Source organism: Lycium barbarum, chromosome 5 (genome assembly GCF_019175385.1).
Source record: "Lycium barbarum isolate Lr01 chromosome 5, ASM1917538v2, whole genome shotgun sequence".
In the NCBI taxonomy this organism is placed as follows: domain Eukaryota; kingdom Viridiplantae; phylum Streptophyta; class Magnoliopsida; order Solanales; family Solanaceae; genus Lycium; species Lycium barbarum.
This window is the reverse complement of record NC_083341.1, coordinates 136,924,689-136,948,171: the sequence shown is the minus strand read 5'-3', so window position 1 is coordinate 136,948,171 and position 23,483 is coordinate 136,924,689. Positions and strand designations below refer to the sequence as shown.

At 32.7% G+C, this 23,483-nt stretch overlaps 1 protein-coding gene across 2 annotated transcripts; it reads left to right on the top strand.

The window, feature by feature from the left end:
• The first annotated feature begins 10,368 nt into the window (after nt 1–10,368).
• On the top strand, nt 10,369–18,713 carry LOC132641788 (alpha-xylosidase 1-like). 2 transcript variants are annotated; one of them, XM_060358879.1, is made up of 3 exons: nt 10,369–10,680; nt 11,250–11,938; nt 16,621–18,713. In XM_060358879.1, the coding sequence occupies exons 1-3, from the start codon at nt 10,457–10,459 to the stop codon at nt 18,495–18,497; spliced, it is 2,790 nt and encodes a 929-aa protein (XP_060214862.1). In that variant the 5' UTR covers nt 10,369–10,456; the 3' UTR covers nt 18,498–18,713. The 2 variants fall into 2 exon arrangements, with proteins under 2 accessions (XP_060214862.1, XP_060214863.1); XM_060358880.1 differs by lacking the exon at nt 10,369–10,680 and adding an exon at nt 11,115–11,144.
• Nucleotides 18,714–23,483: the final 4,770 nt, after the last annotated feature.

Sequence of the window (23,483 nt, the reverse complement as noted above, 5' to 3'; positions counted from 1 at the left end):
ATGTAGCTAACAAAAATGTAAATCGTTTAGTATCAATTTATAATAGTTTAGATCAGATAAATTGTGTTGTCGGGTATTCCCGGCCCACCAAGCGAAGGCTAAAGTTCCATTATATGTTTTCAATTTTTTTGCGCAGGTTGTCCTTCTTTTGGGGTGGTCTTTAATTTTCGTCCCTCAAATTGGTGGTCTTTAATTTTTACCCTTCGCCTAATACCTTGAGGTTCTGGATTCAAACCCTAGCTCAGTAAAAAAAAGAAGGAATTTCGCAAGACAAAGGTTTGAATTCGCAAGACAGAGTTTTGCCCAAAGATAGAGTTTTCTAAGGCATAGTTTGCCTCCAAAACTCTATCTTAAGGCATAATTTGCAAGCAAACTCTGCCTTAAGGTAGAGTTTTGCAGGCAAACTATGCCGATGGGGCAGAGTTTGTAGGCAACCTCTGACTAGCGATTTTTTTTAAAATTTTCGCCTGAGCAGGGATTCGAACCCGAAATTCTGAAATTTTAGGCGAAGGGCAAAAATTAAATACTTTCATTTTGATGGGCAAAAATTAAAGACCACCCCAAAATAAGGGCATTACTGCGAATTGCCCTTATGTTTTCACCTGATAGAACTTCTTCAGGGAATATAAATCTTTTATACGGTTGATCTTGAGTCGACATCCAAACACGAAACATTTCAGACTTTGATTTAAATTCCTCAAATGGTAATTTTTTTGTCAGTTTTATGAACGTTTGATCGATCATGTGCTCTAATTTGAGTGGTGACAGAAGTGTGGACCATATTGTGTGGTTAACTAGAAAATTTTCCACATATAAGAGAGAGGCAAAATCTGTGTCAAGGAAGAGCCTTATAACACATGCCATTGTTGACCTTAATCCATTTACTGTCCGATAGTGACTAATTACACCATTTTTGTACGTTAAGGTTCCAAGAGCCATCAATGTTTTGTTTCAACAAAAATTAACCGTGTGGTTGTTTAGCTCATTGTTCACATAGGTAAATTTTTGTAGAATGATTCTCCGAGTATCTTGTTTAATTATTTACAATTCTCATATACTTTCAAAGGGAGAGAACGATTCATTCAACAGAAAGATTCTAAAATTGCTAAGCTTTGATTCGATCAAGTTAAGTTACTTAAAAACTTCAATTTCCTTTTAAGCTAAAAATTCGCCTGTCTTACACGAAAACATAATATCTTCCCATGGAAGATCTTACAATAGGCGTTTACAAGAGGCAACAAAAGGAAAATAAAATTAAAGAAACGTTTCTTTTTCTTATTTTTTTCGTTTTAAATTTTGATCGTGACGTGTCTCAATTTACTGTTTTGTGTCAATTAAGCTATTAATCATTATAGCGAGAATCTCTTATAATTTAGGAAACTAATTGTTTTATCAGATATTTTAAACATGACAGCAGTTTGAATCACCGCCTATCGGAGTATGAGTTAACTAGTTAACTACACTAATTAAGTTGAGAGGTTTAGTCAAAATAAACATATAATAATAGACCTAAAATGAATTTGGACTAGACCTCATCAGAGCAGTTGCTCAAAATCGGGGCAAAAAATCCCAAGAAATGAGGAATCCTTTGGCGTATCCTTCTAGTCCAAAAAAAAAAAAAAAAAAAAATTAAAAATTACTTTCACTAGGTGTTTACATCAAACCAATAGATTCATGTCATGTGTATGAATATATTATAACATTACTTAACCATGGTTGGTAAATGTGTGTAATTAGTATATTAAATTACTTAACTACAGTTAATTACACTAGTTTGATGTAAACGATCGGTGATAATACATACCAAATAAACCATTAACATGTCATGGAAAAATCGTATTTCACTTGAAAACAAAGGGAAAAAAAATTGATGCTATAAGTCTATAATAATAATAATAATAATTATTATTATTATTATTATTATAAGCATAAACAAACAAAATTTCAGACCTATCATTTTCTTCAATTTAATGGTGTGATTTTTTTATATCTTTTTTGTTTTGTTTTGTTTTGTTTTGTTTTTGCGGGTGTGGCACAAGTAATCAAATAAAGGACGAAATAAAAAAGAAGCTGAGACTAATCAGGCGGATTAACCGATTAAGTTGAATAAATGGAATAACTAAATGTGAGGGAAATTTAAGTATAATATTTTAAATAGCGTGAAATACTCCATTTTCTTAAGAATAAAGATTTCACTAATTTTGTTTATCATGATTTTGATTCTTCAATATAATTATGCTAATACTAGTGGGTCGAGTTGGAATAAACCCATCTACAAGCATTTGATTGCTTATGTTGAGTATGTTAGAGTCTAAATTGATTCTGACAATCTTAATTAAGCACTCATTGAATTTCATAATTTTATCATTTTTCCAGTTCAATGGAAAATCATGAAGGAAATACAGCTCGATTGATTATATTTACAGAATATCAGAAGAAGCAAAGCTCATTAACTCTTCTCCTTTCTTTCTTCTTCTTATAAAAATTAAAATTGAGTGTGTCACGTCACTGAAAAAAAAAAATCAGCGATACATAAATATGTCGCTAAACACGTCATTATAAGAAAACTTAAAATTAGCAATGGAAATTTTTTATTGCTAAACAATAAAAATTTATCGTTAATTCTGCTTAATATTATATTCGCGATCAATTATAAAAAAAATCTTGCGAGTTACGAATTATTTAGCGTATTTTTTTTTTTCAAAACTATTACTATCATTTTTATCTAAAAGGATGGTCCCATCATTCACGTTGGGACTGTTTCACTGGCCCTGAGAATTTCTCAGTTACCAAAGTAAAAAGTTACAGTCATTTTCAACAATTAGACATGAGGACCATATATATATAACAGCTAAAAGGACCACCTCTCTGTGCTCTTTGTTTATTTTTCTTTTACCTCTATTTACAATGTTGACTTACAATGTCGACTAGCTTTCTAAATATACATATAGATTTTAGAATTTCTATTTTAAAAGCATATGGTAACCGTAGTAGGTGTTGACGTCGATTTAAACAACAGCTTGTAGAATGCAATCAATTTAATTTCATCCGCAATGGTATTCAATTTTTTTTTGCTTACTGTATTTAGTGTAATTTGATAACAATGATTCATCGATAGTTTTAGGACCCATTTGATCATAATTTGGTCATGAAAATTTGAAAAACACCTAAATCCTGTTTTTACTCTGAGTACATTCAAACAATCAGATATTCTCTGCAAAAACTATAACCAAACACAACTTCATCTTCAACTCTAACTTCAAAAATTCCAAATGCAATGAAGAATATCTGGTTTCTATGGCCAAACGCCTACTTAGAGTGAAACGTCGTTATTTCAACATGTTATTTACATCTTTTTCAGAATGTTTTAAGAGGTGAAGCGCGAGGTGAGGCGTCCTATGCAACATAGGGCTACGCGTAAGCCCCGAGACACGGAGCGTAAATCTCATGGATCTACGAGGCGTAAGTCTAATGTATCTTCAATTTTGTAAATTTTATTACTAAGAAAATAAACAAAAGTAAAATTTGCATTAAAATTCTGCAAATAAATCAACGATAATATATAAAAAATAATATTATTTTAGAAAGGTAACAACACAAAATATGATAATAGCCGAGAAAAAATGATAATAGCCAAGATGATCTTTAAAATGAAATCATCATCGATTTCCATATCTACTAGTTCTTCCCACCCTTTTTGTTTATATAGTTCAAAGAAGGAGAATGATAAAAAGTGTAAGAGCAATGGCAAAAAAATAGATAAAACATAATGCTATGACATCTCCATCTTATCAATTTCAGACATAATCATCTAAATTATTTATGACTGTACTTTCTATCAGAATTGCTTTATTTATTTATATATTTTAGGAAAAATCATTACAACTTGAAAACATGATACCATAAAGTATAAAGATCATTACCCCAATAATAAAAACATGATGCATAGCAAAACTATCTTTAAAACAACAAAAAAATTAATTTAATGCCTGGGGCATACTCTTTTACGCTCGGGGCTTACACTTTTGCGCATGAGGCTTATTCCCCAAATTCTAAGGTGTACGCCCTATGGATCTTCGCCTTTTTATTTGCGCCCAGAGCGTTTTTGATGCGCCCCGCCTCGAGACTCCCCCCAAAAATGCCTTTAAAAACACTGTTTCGGGTAACCAATCCAACTTTAGTGCCTCATAATTATGTCTTAAGTCTCTAATTATTACTTAAATATATTTACCCTATCGCGATTTGAAATTTAAACTAAATTATAACTTACCTAAAAAGGGAAATTGGGGCAAAAAGAACAATTAGTTTACTAATGAAGTACTCTCTTCGTCCAAAATAAGTGTCATTTTAACAAAAATTACGCCCATTAATATATCAATAAATACAATATGGAGTTTACTAAACTATCCCTATTTATTAGATATTTTTTTAGAATTGAGTAATATTAAAGAAGACTACTTCTTTAATGCTAGGATATACTTACCCCATCCAGTTTTACTTGTCACATATTGACTTGGCACGCCTATTAAAGAGCCAAAAATAGAATTAAAAGCTTACCATACTACCCCTAATTATTGCTAATTACCTGATGATTGAAATCAATTAAAGCTTATCAAAAAAAATGTACAACCAACTAATTAAGTAATGAGTTTTAACAATTTACATATTCCCCATAAAAAAAAAAAAGTTTTGACTAGTATAATTTCAAAGTGTTGGAAAAAGGAATTGAAAAATTTGACTTATTAATACTAAGGGTAAAATAGAAAAAAAAATGGTAAATTATCTTTTGGTTTTCTAAAGTAGACAATTAAAATCGGATAACTAATTTTAGTATAGTGGACAAGTAAAACTGGACGAAGGGAGTAGTTGAAAACACTCGTCAATTTTTGTCTTGAATTCCTTAGGTAACTTTATTTTGATACAAATCTTTTTTGCTAAGCTAATACTTATTTTTTGACGGAGGGACTAATTATTTAATCACCGCTCGATTGACAGGCATGTTTGATTGATTAGATTAATATAGTAATTCCATGCTTGTGCCGTGATTAATTAAATATTATTGCACGAATTATCAAGTAGATCACATTATTTACTTTATCCTACTGTCTACCTCTGTGTACATTATTTGTATTAAATGTAAGATTGTGTTTTATCAATACGTAGGTGTGTTATGGTACTACGGAAAATGTTTTTTACGAAGAAAAAAATTGGAAAAAAATTTTCTGATCTTGGCAAATAAGTAAAAATAAATTTTATCCCGAAATTATTTTAAGGTAACATGGGAAAATACTATAGGTGGGGAGTCGGGGCGGGCTTGGATTGGTCAATGGTTGGGGCTCGGGAACAGGGTGGAGCTACAAGCCTGTCTACGGGTTTGACAGATCCAGTAGCTTTGTCTTATACCTTTGTATTTATATTTTAAAATTTATTTAACATGTGTAGATAGGAGTAAGGTCTGCGTACACTCTACCCTCTCAGACCCCATATTGTGGGATTTCACTGGGTATGTTGTTGCTGTTGTGTAGATAATTTATTCAGAACTCGGTAAATTATTATTTTTTAAAATTCAGCAACCCATAAATTCAAAATTCTAATTTTGTCTCTGTTTTGAACACAGGAAAGAAACAATGAGCTTGAAATGCAACTTATTAAACTTGTTTTCCTTATTCCTACTAGGAAAGTCATTTTATTTTTTAATTTTTGAGAAATTTATTTTCTAAAACATATTGACCAATCAAATATAAAAAAAAAGAAAATTTAAAACATTATTTAAAAGGTATTTTCCTCGAACCAAACGCACCTTTAATCAACCCCCTTAAAATGAACTCCTAGGGAAGCCATGAATAATTTCAGAACAACTTGACGTAAAAACAGTTTGAGGCTCCTCTATGATTCTGTATTAAAATATTGATATTCCAACTCCCAATGTTTACACAAAGATGTGCCCACTGCCCATTTCCTCAGAGATTTCATGCTTTATAGTACTATAAACATGATAGCATGAAAGACCATTCATTTTCAGTATTGGTACTAGAGAAAATGTTAGATACTTTTCTCTCTCTTTCCCCCTTTTGACTTGTGTATGTGTAGGGGAGAAATATAAAAAGAGTTACTGATTGGTGATATTTTTTAAGAATTTTAACTAAATGATTACACTTTGGGATTTAAATTTTATCATAGTTATAGTTTTAATATTTACATTGTGTAACTATAGTTTTCCCGCTGTATTCAAAAAATGGTTCGTTGTATTCATAAAATTGTCTAGCTGTATTCATGAATACAGCTAATAAAAAAAAATTAAAAATTCTTTTCACTGTATTCAAGTCATATGTATTCAACTCAGCTGTATTCATGTCAAATGTATTCATCTATAACTACTTTTACATTGTATTTACTTTATTATATTTAAAATCGGTTATATATATATATATATATATATGTATGTATCTATAAGTTGTATTTAACATATTATAATTAGCTATGGAATGTAATTATTTTAAATTATAGCTACTAAATATAAATATGTAGTAGAGTAAGAGTTAGTTATGCCACATAGTTATCCCATATTTTTTTCGTTTGTTTAATGCTATCTGCACTTTACTAGCTCAATTTTAATTTGCATGGTATAAGATTCACTAAAAAGGGTCAAACACTTCTACTTGAAACTTTCATTTTCAAGATCAATGACCGAAGCTAAAATATATTGTCACACAGAATTTAAATGTATGACCTAAAATAATTTTTGAAGCCCCTTTGATCATTAGGATATAATCTTGTATGTCAAGGAGATAGATGAAAAAGAATCCATGTCTTTACTCTTTAAGGGTCTGTTTGGAAAGCCACCCAGGTAATTGAAATTGGATATAATTGGTTGTAATTACACAGTTTGGCATGTTTATTTGACCAAGTAATTACACAGTTAGGTGGGAATTGAGTGTAATTGAGAGGGTGTAATTATACTTTCTAATTCTCAAGGAGAGGCTGAGAATTGCTTTTTAGTTTGTTTCTTTTTTGTTTATTTTAATTTCTTTTTATTTCTATTATTTTAATTTTTTTGATTTTTAATTAATTTTTTATTTCTATTATTTTAATTTCTTTCTAATTTTTACTTTTTAATTATTTTTACTTTAAAAATATATTTTTCTTTTTATATTTATTTTTCATTTCCTTTCTTCTCATTCTCAACCTTTATTTCTTGTGGTTCCATGTAATTGCTCTTTTTTTTTTAAATTCATTTAGCATAACTAGGGGTGGACATAAATACCGAAAACCAAAAAATCGAACCGAACCGAATGAATTTGGTTTTTCGGTTTTCGGTGTTTCGGTTCGGTTCTGGTTTTTGTAAATAGCAAATTCGGTATTCGGTTTGGTGTTCAGTTTCAGATTTTCGGTTTTTCAGTTTAACCGAATATTTAATATAATTTTTTTTTATATCAATATATAATGATATTAGATGCATATAATGATATGAGTGGGTAAGTTCAAGGAAATTAGATAGTCAATCTTATGGTCAACGTTGATCATGAATCATTTGGTAGCCAAGGTTGTAGACATTAGCATATAATTGAAACTAGCAACAAGTTGTTGTTAAGCACTATCGCTTTATGTTTACTGTGGAATACTGTCTTAACGTCTACCAGAATTGGCAAGAGACCTCAAGTTTCACTGTGCTAGGATAGTGTTATGATATGTTGCTTTAACGGGTGAGTAAGCATCAAATTATTCTTCTGGTTTTTGATTTATTCGTATACTGTAATATTTAAGTGTTATATTTTCCGAATGCTATCATGCTTCATGATTTTAACAGAGAAATAGAGAATAAAATTAAACTAAAGAAGTAACTGTTCTATTGTTTAAATTCTAGAGAGGTGCTAATTGTATTTGGTTAGTGGTGATTTCTGCAAAATATGAGTTGGTAATGTATGATGCTACTACATGGAGTTCAAATTTAAATAAGGTAGAATTCCCTTGACATCTACTTCGAAGGCAGGAAGGCTGTATTGTTGCTGTTGCTTTTGAGTTCCATGTGGTTTATTTTCGATTTCGATACCTCTAAATGTCTAGTGTAACTTTTGTTGATATGGAAAAGTTTGAATATTATTAACGGGTGACTATTGCTTAACCAATACCAAAAAACCGAATTAGAAAACCAAAACCGAAACGAACCGAACTTCAAAACACCGTATCGAACCGAACTAATTCGGTGCGGTGTTCGGTTTCCACTTTAAAAAAACCGAAACTGAAATACCGAACCGAACTTTGAAAAAATCGAACCGAACAACCGAACGCCCACCCCTAAGCATAACCGTGTTATTATTCTAATTTTTGAAACTACACCTCTTAATATTGGAAAGAATGAGTCATTAACAAAATTGACATATAACGAGTGACGTTATTAAAGTAGAATTTCGTTGTGAATGAGGTTATAAACTTATTTCTCTTTCTTTTGAATTATTTACTTAAGTTACGTTGAAACTTACTTATGTAATGTTGGAATTTGACATAAGAGTATTATGTTAAACTTTTTCTTTCGGATTTTGAATTGAGGTTATATTTTCAATTTTAAGTTATTTGCTTGCACATTGCATGTTGTTTATTTTACTTACATTTGATGGATTTTTTGTGTCAAACGTTTGAATAATGTTATGACATTATATTTATAAATATTATTTTTTTGTCAAACATCCAATCCATGATGTTCATGGCGTTCTCACAAAAAAAGTCTTCTTTTAAGTTTTATAATTAATTAAAATTAAATATTATTAATTTGAAATATATATATATCAATTATTTTTTACAATATTAATTACAAATATATGATTATTAATTAATATATTTTCAAGAAACAATGTGTTATTAAATAACTAATTTCATATCATTTATAAAGGCAAATATTTTTTAAATATTAATTTTAATTTTTTAATTAAGTTTTTTTAAAATTAAACTAACTATGTAATTACACCTGTGCGACCAAATAACACGCTTGTAATTACATTGTAATTACATTATGACAAACAAACAGGTCGTTGTAATTACACCATTGTGTAATTACTAGGCTATGTAATTACTACCCTAGTAATTACACCAATTCCAATTACCAGGTGGCTTTCCAAACAGGCCCTAAGAGTAAATCCCACTAAACTTGTTGAATAGTTGATATATAACTCAAGTTATTTTGACTACATTTGCACAATAAGCTTTTCTGACGAAGAAAATTTCATTGAAAAATATGTCCCATGACACTCTCCAACGGCAGATACCATGTAGCAATAGAGACACAACGCCATTCCTATTTTCAGCAATTAACGCCAATGATGGGAGTATAACCAAACGGGATTCAGAGAAGTGGGACCAAAGAAACATCACAAAGTCACATGGCAAAGAGAAATAGATTGGTGAGATGATATCAATCTTCCTTCGTTCACATCACATGTATTCTATTAATTCATCTTTCCTTCTGCCGTAACAATTGGTGTCGGAACCGGTGCGTGCCTCAAACTAATTTGAAAGAGTACCTTATACTATTAGAGATGAATTTAAGATTTAAAGCTTATAAGTTCTTATAATTGCTTTAAGTTAATATACGATGGTGATAGGCGTGGATTACAACAACTTTAAGTCAATATACGATAGTGATAAGGGAGAGTTGCTTAAGTGGTAAGCAATATCTACCTCTCAAATTAAGATAGTGGATTGGAGTCAACAAGAGAGGAAAATGAGGGATATACAGGTAAAAAAATAATCAATATACAATAAGAACTGATTTCTATAATAAAAATGTTTATAGATACTTTAGTGAATATTTAATACATATAAAATGTTTGAGAAAAAGTTACTGGACTCCAATTAACCGCACGTAACATGCTGATCTGCCCGTGCCTACTATGTCTCATCATCAGCCCAGTTATCAAGTAACTTTTGTCCAACAAAGTTCAGCCATACACGAAAAAAACCAGTTTATATTTTTATCCCGCTAAAATTTAAATTTAAGTAGGAGTTTGGCCATGAAAACTAAATATTTTTCACTTTATTGATATTTTGAAGTTGGAATTGAAGATGGAATTGTGTTTGATTATATTTTTTGTAAAAATATTTGGTTGTTTAAATGTATTAAAAGTGAAAAAAAAAAAAATTAAAATAAGTTTGATGTTTGTCAAATTTCAAATACAACAAATCGTATTTAAAATTTTTATGGCTAAATGCTGATTCAGACAAAAAGTGAAAAAAAAAAATAAAAAAAAAGTGAATAATTTTGGTGATCAAATGGGTCCTTAACACTTCATGATAGTCAATCCACTGAATTGACCATTAGGTCCATGCTTAGATGCACCTGCTATTATAAATCCACAAAACCCCTAACAGTGACGCTTGCCAGTGCCATAGTAAGAGGCCTTAATCTCTCTCGCTCTTCTTTATTTTTTCTTCATTCTTTTCCCCTAGCAAATAGCAAAACACCATGGAAATTTTCTCTTCCTCCCCATTATTACATTTCTTGCTAGTCTTGACAATTTGCATAGCTTGTGTAAATTTTGTCCACACAGCTCCAACCAAGATTGGCAAAGGCTATCGTTTGATAGCCATTGAAGAATCACCAGATGGTGGCCTCATTGGACACCTCAAAGTCAAGAAAAAGAACAACATTTATGGCCCTGATATTCCTCACTTGCAGCTCTATGTCAAGTAAGTACACAAAAAAAAAAAAAAAAAAATTGAGGAACCCCATGTCTTGAACTTGCATTTTTCTTTATAAAAATTGAGTGTTTATGTGCTAATTTTTATAACAATTGAAGCTTTATGTCAAGTAACTACACCAAAAGTAAAGAACCCCATGTCTTGAACTTGTCATTCTTTTGTACTTTTGACTATACAGCTAATTCTTGATAAAATTATGTGCTCTGATATTTCCTCACTTGCAGCTTTATGTCAAGTAAGTACACCGAAAAAAAAAAAAAGGAATCCCATGTTTTGGACTTGCATTCTTCTGTTTATACAAGCTAATTCTTGATAAAAATTGAGTCTTTATGTGCCCTGATATTGCTCAACTTTCAGCTCTATGTAAGTAACACACACACACACACAAAATGTCTTGATGAAATTTGAGTCTTATGTGCCCTGATATAGCTCAACTTGCAGCTCTATGTCAAGTACACACACAAAGAAAAAAACTGTCTTGATAAAAATTGAGTCTTTAAGTGCTAATTATTGATAAAAATTGAATCTTTATGCTAGCTCTCTTATTTTTCTTCCAGGCATGAGACAGATAATCGTTTGAGGATTCATATAACTGATGCAGAGAAGCAAAGATGGGAAGTTCCTTACGATTTATTACCAAGAGAAACAGCCCCATCACTAAAACAAACAATTGGAAAATCAAGAAAGAGTCAAATTCCACTTATGTCCTCAGAATACTCAGGAAATGAATTGATGTTCAGTTATATAAGTGACCCTTTTAGTTTTTCTGTAAAAAGAAAATCAAATGGACAAACCCTTTTCAATTCAAGTTGTGAAGATTCAGACCCATATAACAGTTTGGTTTTTAAAGATCAATATCTTGAAGTATCTACAAAATTGCCTAAAGATGCTTCATTATATGGTCTAGGAGAAAATACACAACCCCATGGGATTAAAATTTACCCAAATGACCCTTACACTTTGTACACAACAGATCAATCAGCTATTAATTTGAACATGGATTTGTATGGTTCACATCCAATGTACATGGATTTGAGAAATGTGAAAGGTGAAGCTTATGCCCATGCAGTTTTGTTGATGAATAGTAATGGTATGGATGTGTTTTACAGAGGGGATTCATTGACATATAAAGTGATTGGGGGTGTTTTGGACTTTTACTTCTTCTCTGGGCCCACACCTCTTGCTGTTGTTGATCAATATACTCAATTCATAGGTCGTCCTGCTCCTATGCCCTATTGGTCACTTGGTATGGATCTCATCTTTTATTTTTCACTTTAATGGCATTAATTGTGTTACTTTATGATATTTAGTTTTTGGTTGGTGTGGTAGTATGTATTGATAGGGGCTTGGATATATTAGTAGTTGAAAAGTTGAAAAAGAGGTGCATTTTTAAAGTTAGAAATAGAAAAAACAGTAGTTAAAAAATTACCTTGTGTTGGTTCCAGTGGCTTGGTTTAAGTCGTAAAGATTGAGGGACTTGTAGTTTAGGTCACGTTTTTGTGTTCCATCACAAGCGAATATTCGGCATTTAAGTTGAGAAGGATAGAGAAGGATAGAGGGACGAGCATTAGCCCTTAGTTTTGACAGCTATCCAGGCGGATAGTTAACGTTGAGTTTAGACTTAAATTTTGTTTGAGAATAAGTTGAAAGCTATGCAAATCAAAACAATTACTATTTTACATGTTATACTCCTCTAACAATTACTGAATTTTCAAATATTAATGACTAAATTAGTGTTTACAAATATTGATTTAGTGATGGCATTTGCGACTTGCAAGTTTTGAGCTTGTTAAGGAACATTTTTAAACAATGTGAATCCAATTAAAATATCCTAATGCTGTGTTAAGAGGAAAAAAGATACTGTAAATAAATCAATAAAAAGTGATTAAGGGGTCCCACTTGCTAAATTAACTGGACTGAAAATAACTCAAACCTATTTGTTTCACACAATTTCAAATCTTGTAAATGTGGTATCCATCTTTTTTTTCTTGGTAGTTCTTAGAGCAATTTATACGCACCTCGATTAATTTTATACTTGTTATTTCTTGTCTTTCAATGAGTTTTTGGCGGTTCCTTATATATAATAGTACTACATTTATTTTGGCGGTTCATATGTAAGAGAATATCTGTATAAGGGACAAAATTAGGATAGCAATTGTTAACATTTCGACCATCTCAATAATTGTTGCTTAATCAACAAATTAAAGTATTCTTTTTCTCAATTTAATAGATATGGATTTTGAAAATCATGGGTCTCTGAATTTGGGGAATATTTCTTTTAACGAGTCTTTTGGTCATTAAGAATAAATTGAAATTAAAATATATTTAATTATGATAAAGTGATAAGATTGTGATACCTAAAGGTGACATAACAATGGAGTAGGGTAAAGCCATGAGACCTTAAGTTAAATTTTCATAGAGGCAAAAAACACAAAGTGTTTTTCTCATTTATTTAAGTTTTAGTAGGCAAAATTACTCGCTATATGTGCTAGTAGGAGGTAGCAGATACTTGATGAAGTATGGTTATACATGCGACTTTTCCACTAGGTCTAGGGGGATTATAATTGATTTTATTTTTCCTTTTTTTCCTTTTTAGTTTTTAAAATTTAAGCCTAGGATGCTTATTAATAATAACTGATGGAATTTCATGGAAAAGAAAGCAATATGATTTTTATAATCACACTTGAAAAGGATTGCCGCTATCAAATGATTGAGTATGTGAAAAATATCATTGTATGATTTAGACTAGTACTATTATCTTTTCCTAGTTTAACTTTTTATGTCCTTTGTCAGCTAATAATCTTCACACGCGTCATTAGATAGAATTTTTTGTTTAAACTTTACACGGAAGTACCTTAAATTATTAAAAGCTTTTTGTCTTAGTTCATAGGTCAAGTATTAGGTATATATATTCATGAAAATGTGTGCTGAATTATTTTGTAATAGGATCATTCAAATTATTGCTATTTATAAGTTAGGTCCACTGGTCCAGTTTAAACGTGATGATCTTTTTTTGTCATCACCGCTAGTTTCCTTTTAGTCCCCTTTTATCAGTGGAAAAAGTGGAAACTACTTTGTGACTAGGAAAAAAAAAAATCTTTGATTTTCTCGTGATCTATTTTTCTCACCAAAAAAAATCTTCTAGGCCCACAGAAAAAGCATGCATCAAAGCTTCACATTTATGGTGTTTTTTTGTTTGTTTTAGTGGGACCACTTTTTAAATTCTGTCTTTGTTATTTGTCTGCAGAAAGAGAAATTTATTCAATTATTTTTAGAAACAAAAGTTAATCTCCTGAATTAACGGGGACATAATATAAAAAGTGCCGACAAAAGGTCATACAGTGCACATAATCTTTATTACAGACTTTAGTTATGTATACTGTAATTATTAATAAATAAAGTTATATACACTATGATTTATGCAAATATTGTTTTTAGGTTTACTATTTAAATTTTATTCTTATTTTCAAAAGTTGTATAAATGGTCCTTGAGATTAACAAAATATTAAGCGGTCATTTAACATATACAAAATTTTAAATCGAGATCGAATGTTATCTTAGAAGATTTTCAGTTTTCCCAAAAATAATTTTTAGACCGTAGTCTAAAGATTCATAAATTATAAGAAAAATTAAAATTGGGTCATTTACTAAACAATTCTCCCAGTAGGGTCAATCAATGAAAATTTCTGCAGTTGTCAATATAGTTTAACATGTAATAGTAAGTTACTTATTATTTTACCGGATAACCAATTAAAGTTTTCAGTTCTCAAAGAAATTTACTAGTAATTATCTAATAAATAAATGAATGACTTGATTGAGTAAATATTTTTTTATACCATCTATGCATAACGGCCTCAAAGGGGTTGTCAATATATATGTTACTCATAAACCAACAATGTCCTCCATTAGCTGGTCCTGGCTAGAAACAAAGTGTCCCACAAGAAAGCACTATCATAAAGATCTTTGCTTGATGCTGTAGTCATAGTAGGTGTTACCTTCCCTACATAGGTGTAAATTTGAGCAATCACATCAAATTTTAATCACAATCCTACACTTCACTAACACTTTATCTTAAGGTCCCGTTTGATGTTAACCTTAGAGTAGCATTACTGTCAGCAGTTGTACTAACAAATTGAAAACACAATAATGCCTATTAATTTAATACATTGATTTACCATGAAGTGTCCAAAATAATCTCTTGATCTGTTGTGTTGTTGTTGGACTAATGTTCTTGGTTTTTAGTTATCATAGCCCATGTGTAATTTCAAGTGTTCTTTGTCATGAAAATATTACAAAGCCATTAGTTGTAATAGGACGAATAGAATTCAAACATATAACTATAAGGGTTCTAAAAGATAACAAAGCATATGTTGGACTGCCAGCTGTTAGAAGGTAGCAGATATGATAAGAAAATGGACTTGAGCCTCACTGAACGTCTCAATCCCATAAGCCATTTCAAGAGGTGAGGATTGCTTAAGAGTACAACAACAACAACATACCCAGTGAATTCCATAACGTGGGGTCTGGAGAGGGTAGAGTGTACGCAGACCTTACCCCTACCTTAGGGAGGTTGTTTTCGGAAGACCCTCGGCTCAAGAAAAGGCATACGAAAGCGACAAGAAACTATAGAGCAATATAACTACTCGTAAGAAAGGATAAACGCGACTACCTACTAGCCTTCTACCCTAATATGAGTTCTCCATACCCTCCTATCTAAGGTCATGTCCTCAGTAAGCAGGAAATGCACCGTGTCCTTTCTAATCACCTCTCCCCAATACTTCTTCGGCCTACCTCTACCTCTTCTGAAACAGTCGCTAGCCAGCCTCTCGCACCTCCGCACTGGGGCATTTGCTCCACATCACATGCCCAAACCATTTCAGCCTCGCTTCCCGCATCTTGTCTTCCAATGAGGCTACTCCAACCTTATCTCGGATGACTTCATTCCTAATCCTATCGCTCCTAGTGTGCCCACACATCCATCGCAGCATTCTCATTTCCGCCACTTTCTTCTTCTGAACATGAGATTTCTTGACTGGTCAGCACTCCGCCCCATACAACATAGTTGGTCTAACCACTACTTTGTAGAACTTGCCTTTAAGTTTTGGTGGCACCTTCTTGTCACACAACACTCCGGAGGCAAGCCTCCATTTCATCCACCCTGCACCAATACGGTGTGTGACGTCATATTAGGAGACAAATTATCCAAGCCCCAACCGATGTGGTTCCCCTCCATGCTAGACTGGACATGTAGAGCGTGGATAGTATAAGATGGGGGCTGCACATTCAGTAAACCATGAATGGACTGGTTCTGATACCGAAAATCAACCTTTGGCCTAATAAATCCAAACTGATGTGGAACAAATTATCCAACTCTTGAGCTAGTTTACATCCCGCCCTCCTCAGACCCTACTTGAGAGATCACACTGGGTATGTTTGTTGTTAGCTAGGTTAAGGAACTGAGTTATACAGTTTATCGAAGCCCCGAACCCATGTGGGACTCAACGAGATACTGGCGAAGTAGTTGAAATGTCCAAGCTGGTTTAGACACCACCTTATCTTTAAAAAAAATCAAAGTTTGTGTTTTCCATCTCATTGTTGAATAAGGGAATTTAACATGATGGTGTTTTTCTCTTGAATCTTTTGCCACATGGATTTGTCATCGCAAATATCAAACAGTTCACACACCAAATTGTTTTCTTATCTTCCCATTAAATGGGATCCAGTTAGATGTTGACTGTTGAACAAATATCAGAAGAGAAATGGTTCAGCTTTGAACATATTCTCAATACTTTTGACTTACAAACAGCAGTGACATTAATTTAACTTTCATAACATACCAAATATGAAACAAAATTGTAAACTACTGTGATGTTTGCAAACTTTTGTATTCAAGATTCATGTTATAATTCTGTGTTTCCTCTCGTACAGGTTTCCATCAGTGCAGATGGGGTTACCACAATTTATCTGTAATTGAGGATGTTATTGCCAATTACAAGAAAGCAAAGATCCCTCTTGATGTGATATGGAATGATGATGACCACATGGATGGGAAAAAAGATTTCACCCTCAACCCTGTCAACTACCCTGGTCCAAAGTTAAGAGCATTCTTAGAAAAAATCCATGCTGAAGGAATGCATTATATTGTCATCAATGATCCTGGAATTGGAGTTAACAAAAGTTATGGTACTTACCAAAGAGGTATAGCCAATGATGTCTTCATCAAATACGAAGGCAAACCGTTTTTAGCACAAGTCTGGCCTGGTGCCGTTCATTTTCCTGACTTCCTCAACCCGAAAACGGTTGAATGGTGGGGTGATGAAATTCGGCGGTTCCATGAACTTGCTCCTATTGATGGCCTTTGGATTGACATGAATGAAGTTTCCAACTTTTGCACCGGTTTGTGCACGATTCCTGAGGGCAGGATTTGTCCTAATGGGACGGGTCCTGGTTGGATTTGTTGCCTTGATTGCAAGAACGTAACAAAAACAAAGTGGGACGATCCGCCTTACAAGATAAATGCTTCAGGAATACAAGCTCCAATCGGGTACAAAACGATTGCTACTAGCGCGACTCATTACAATGGAGTTAGGGAATATGATGCTCATAGTCTTTATGGTTTCTCTGAGACCATTGCCACTCACAAGGGTCTCCAAGCGTTGGAGGGAAAACGCCCGTTCATACTGTCCCGTGCCACGTTTGTTGGTTCGGGCCATTATGCTGCACATTGGACAGGGGACAACAAAGGAACTTGGGAGGATTTGAAGTATTCAATCTCTACTGTCATGAACTTTGGTATGTTTGGTGTTCCGATGGTCGGTGCAGACATATGTGGATTTTACCCCGCGGCGCCGCCTTTAGAGGAGCTATGCAACCGTTGGATTGAAGTTGGCGCTTTCTATCCGTTCTCAAGGGATCACGCGAACTACTACTCACCAAGACAAGAGCTTTACCAATGGAAAAGTGTGGCTAAATCTGCTCGTAATGCATTAGGAATGAGATACAAATTGCTACCGTATTTCTACACATTGAACTACGAAGCACACATGACGGGAGCACCGATTGCAAGGCCGTTGTTCTTCACTTTCCCGAACATTCCAGAGCTTTATGAGTTGAGCACTCAATTCTTGGTAGGAAGCAGCATCATGGTCTCGCCGGTGCTAGAAGAGGCTAAAACTAAGGTCAGCGCGCTTTTTCCACCAGGCACTTGGTACAATTTATTCGACATGACACAAGCCATCGTCACAAAAGAACCACATTACCGCTCACTTGACGCACCGTTGAACGTGATCAACGTGCATTTGTACCAAAACGCCATAATACCAATGCAACGCGGTGGGATGCTAACAAAACAAGCAAGAAAGACACCTTTTACCATCGTCGTGGCCTTCCCACTTGGGGCATCCGAAGGGGAAGCTAAAGGAAATCTCTTCCTCGACGAGGATGAGCTTCCTGAGATGAAGCTAGGAAACGGGCAGTCAACATATATAGATTTCTACGCGACGACAAGGAATGGAACAGTGAAGATTTGGTCGGAAGTTCAAGAGAGCAAATACGCGTTGGATAAAGGTTGGTACATCGAGAAGGTTACCGTGTTGGGATTGAACAGAATCGGAGGTGCATTTGAGATTCTTTCGGATGGAACTAAACTTGAAGATACTTCTAAGGTGCAATTTGCAACGGAAGAGCACAAGTATATAGACAAACTGGAGGATGGAAGTCACAAGAAGAGTATGATGCTAGATATTCAAGGACTAGAATTACCAGTTGGGAAAAACTTTGCTATGTCCTGGAAAATGGGGGTTTAACTTTAGTTTTATATCTGTGTGGATAAAATTGCCTATGTTATAATTAAGCAGTAGTTATAAGGTTCTTGATGAAAAAGAGATTTGAGTTCAAACTGAGCTCTTAATTCTATTTCATACAAATAGGCAAACAGATAAAAGTGTCTTATTTAATTTATGTTTCTGTAAGAGTTACTTCACTCTGTTGCTGAGAAATTCAATCAAAGTGTTTTAGCAAAAGCCTTTGGAATGTCATTGCTGCTTCTTGGCTTTTATGGCTGAAACTTATAGTACTTTGCAAACAGGGTTTTTATGGCTGAAACCTATATTGTCGTTTTTATGCAATTCTAAGTGTGAAGTAAATCTCCGTATCTTATAAGAAAATTAAAAACTCTTGAGAAATAAAAGAAATGGGCCAGGGCATATCAAACATGATTATTGGGCCTGGACTTCCTGCTGGGGCACTGGGCCTTATCCATGTAAATAGCTATCAAAGAAGGCTATGCATGTTGAGCATTTCATGTGTAACCGTTAAGAGAGACCAACGACCAACATGCACAAAGAAATATTACTATAGTTCTTATTTGCATTATTGAGTACTTTATTTTCTAAGACTTTTTTTTTTTTTGCACCATCTTTCTCGATTTACTAACATGAGTTATGATCCCATCCGTAATGCTCCTTGTTTTTGTGATAAGCATAATCCAACATCTTAATCGTTTGAAGAAATTCACTCATAGACCTCTTCCTTTTCATTCACTTTGTCTATTCTCCATCTCACCACCACCATTATCAACACCTACTGGGACTACGTCAGCCGTCACCATTAATCGTGCACCGCCACTATTACCGATCAGCACGAGTAGTCTCCACCACCAACTCCGAACACAAGCCATGACCTCCACGTCACAACCATATCAATCAACTATCACATAACAAGTTATCGCAACTAGCTTTTAGAATGTATTCCATAAACAAATTTTAAACATCATGTGGTTCAATCTCTAATATTTTGGAGATATTATATTTAATTATTATTTTATAAATTTTATATTTTCTCAATTTTAAATAAAACTAATATATATATATATATATATCAGATGCTGGAAAAATAAATAGCATTAAGTATTTAGGGCAATTCAGATTCAAATATCTCAATCACAGAAGGTTGTTGCTTCTTGGAAAGTTGGTGTAAGGATATTTGAGATGAAAGCCCAGACAATAATATAACACTTCCAAGTCCAAAACAGGTAAATATGGTAAGGACTAGCCACTTTTCGGACCAGTTTTGATAAATGGTCAATGTTTGAAAGTTCAGTGAAAATAGACACATTTAATGCAGAAACACCATGTATAGTGTAATGGATTTTGAACTTAAACAAGTAAAACAAATCACGATATTGTCATGATTTTTTTAATCCATGACACTGTTTTCGAACTAAAAAAAGTGATAGTTAATGATAGTATACTAGATTTCATCCACGATAATGTGATGTGGTTCGAAAAATATATATATTTATACTATTGATATATGTCTTATATTTTTAATGAAATATACAGATACAGGTGTTGAATCATGTATTTTCAACGCGGAATAAAAATTTATATGTAAAAAATATTAAAATTAGAATAAATAATAGGTCCTAAGCCATAATATTAAATGTATAATGAGTTCAATGTTGATGAACCCGAAAGATTCAATCCATCGAACTTAAATGTTGGATCCACCTCGGGTGTTTAAATCTCTCATTGACGAAAATAAAATATCACTAGTATAGGGGCGTCTCAAGGGTGATGCTGGTAAAATATTTACTCTAGCCTCCCAAAAATTTGAGTTCCCCAAATTTTTTAGTAATGAATATAATTTTATTTTCGCTTAGAACATATTGAAGTTTATGAAAAAGGTACAAAATTAAAGAGAAAGAAAGAAAGTGTTTTTTTTTTATAACTTTTTAACAAGAAAAATATTTTAGAACTTTGAACTAAACTACTCAAATCTTCATATTAATAAATTAAGTTTTTCACAACAAGATCTAAAATAATTTATCGCAAACACATATCTAACATCTTATTAGTTTATATTAGTTAATGGCTTTATACTTGTAAGAATACTACACTATAACAATGTATATTGGCCTTCTTCTTTTCCTTCCCACTAAAGAAAAATTTGCACAATTCTTCACATCTTTGCAGCACTTCCTTTTCTCATTCTTTTTTTTTTTTTTTTTTTTTTTTTTTATCTCCTTCTTCATTTTGCTCTCTTGATTTATTTATTAAATTATGATATTTCCTGCAAAAAAACAAATAAATATTGATATTAAAATTAAAATAATATATATATATATATAAGAGAATATATATATTCTCTTATTAGTTTTTCATGTGTTCAAGTTTTTCAATGCTTTTAGGTTTTTGATTTCTCATCCCAAATTTCTGGGATTTGTTCATGTTTTATGATTTTCTTCTCCATTTCTTGATTTTTTTCTCAAAGCATACTCATTTTAATCCTTTGTTACATACATATAGTAACAGAGGTATGGAAGATGTGCAAACAAAAGTTCAGATCTATTTTGATCTGGATTTTGTAAAGCCCCGTAAACCTAGAGATTTACGACTACGGTAATAACTAGCGTAATGACGTAATTTAGGTGGCCCAATAAATAGAAGAATCCTCACGGTCTTAGCAAAATATTTGGAATATATCAATATATTCATAGATATATTGCGAACTTATGCAATGTTCGGACATGAACGAGATCCCAGGAGCTTTATTGAGTGTGATCACTTAGCTCAATGTGTTTAAGCATAAAGTAATTTAAGCTTAGTAGTGAAGCAAAGTTGTCAGCTTCAGAAAAGAGAAGAAATAAATGGATTATTAATTAACATCATGTCCATATTAAGTCGATACAAGAAGTACGTAATCCACCGGTGAAAAAAAAAAGTGTACCAGCGAAAACAGTAACCCAGTACGGTAGTGAATTACTACCATAAAAGGGGTCTAGAGAAATCTAAATGACGGATTCACTCCTATTAAGGGAAGATTTTGACTAAATGGGAACCCCTTAAAGTAATATTATTTGAAAGAGGATCTCATATTACTAACACGAAGAAAAGAAGTTGAGTCATGAACCTCTTATTGTGAATAAGGGTGAACGTCATAACCATAAGAATTATGAACAAAAAGACTTGCTATTACTTGGCGATCACTAGCTCAGATAAGATAGTAAATCTAGACACAACTACAAAATAAGTAAGAGATTATGTCAATTTGAAGGTTGAGAGTTCATGAGTAAATAAATTATTATGATATATCTTGGACACGAGACGATAGCTGCTCTAGTAAAGAAAATTAGTCACAATATATCTATGAGACCCATTCAGTATAGAGTAAAACTACGAACGAGATAATAATTCATGTTGAAAGAAATGAAGATTAGATTGTATAAGATGAAGGTTCAAGTTTTTGAGGATATGTTCATGATTTGCTTATATGAGAACAAATCTCATAAGAATTATACAAGTAAACAGTTGATAAATCAAAGACATTGCACTCGTTCAAAAATATATGAGAAGGTGTCATACAACCTAGCGAGTTGTTACAAGTGCGCATTCAAGTAGGAAGCAAAATAGAGAGAAGTTACTCGATTAGTCATTGAGAGTTTACTCCAGAGGTGGTCCTCACAGTTAGACGACAGTTGCTACATCCTAGAGTATGAGTGTATGACCCTAATAAAAATATACCAAAAAAGAAGTTATCTTTTACATGTGTGTGTCACAATTATCAGTTTTCCCCAATTATCAATAATACAGTTTATATGTTAGTAGATCTATAATAATTTAGTTTATCTGTACTAAATTAATTACTTACCAGTCTCACAGTTTTCAGTACATCAGGATGCAGGTGAATATACTTTGATTCCTTTGGACAGTAAATCATAGTTATAATTCCAGTATATACAATGTAAAATTTTCTGAAAAATTCCTCCATATGTACATACAAAGTGATAAGTATGCCAGTAGTGAAAGTGAGAAAATTATATGAAGATTAGCACTTGATCAAATTTAGAGAAATAATTCAATGGCAGGAAACCACCTCGTTTGCCGCTGGTGAGGAAGATGACACCATTTGAGGTCTTAGGCAAACAAAGACGCATATCACTCATTAAATTGTTTGAACCTTGTAAGACAAGTGATAGGGCCAACTCTCACTCATGAGACTATAAGGAAAGAAAAGAAGACCTAAGAGGCTTGAAATGCTCTAAGTAGTCAAGGTCCTGCTAGTACAAGTGAAATTAAAGGCTAATGATAATTTATTTATTTAAAAAAAAATGCAATTACATAGTGTTGATAGTGCCACCATGAAAGTAGGTATGAGGCCTAGATATAAACAAAGTAAGTCGTATGTTCAATAGGTCATATGAAATTTTTAGAAAGTTGACAAGCGGCCTAGGGGTTGGTCTTATACCTATAGATACTATTTGTTGGCTCAGTGTGAGAAGTGTTGATGTTATGTACAAAATTCATCACAAGTTTCTCTCTTAGAATAGTGCGAATCTGAAAGAATTTCTTACAAGAGATTTTTACTACAAGCGTGAAAAAAAAAATTATGACTGAAGGTAAGACATGTAACTTCAGGAAGTAGAATAATAGTACAACAGAAGGTACTGAAGTGGCAGAGGTAAATACAAAATCAGAAGGTTCTCTCATAATCATAGTTAACCATCACGCAATCATGTCAGCTTTCTAAGGTGAGGAAAACATAAATCAGGCACATCTTGGTTTATTTATGTATGATTTTGTTCTGTATGTGATAAAATGGAACGACTACTTGTCTTTGATAGAGTTTGCATATAATAATATTTATCAGGTAGGTGCTCAGATGACTTTTTTCGATGCATTATATGATAGGCGGTGTAGCTCGCTTATTGGATGTTTGAGGTTGGTGAGATTAAACTCATTTGAACAGATTAGTCCAAAATCTCTTGGAAAAAAAAAAAGTGAAGTAATTCA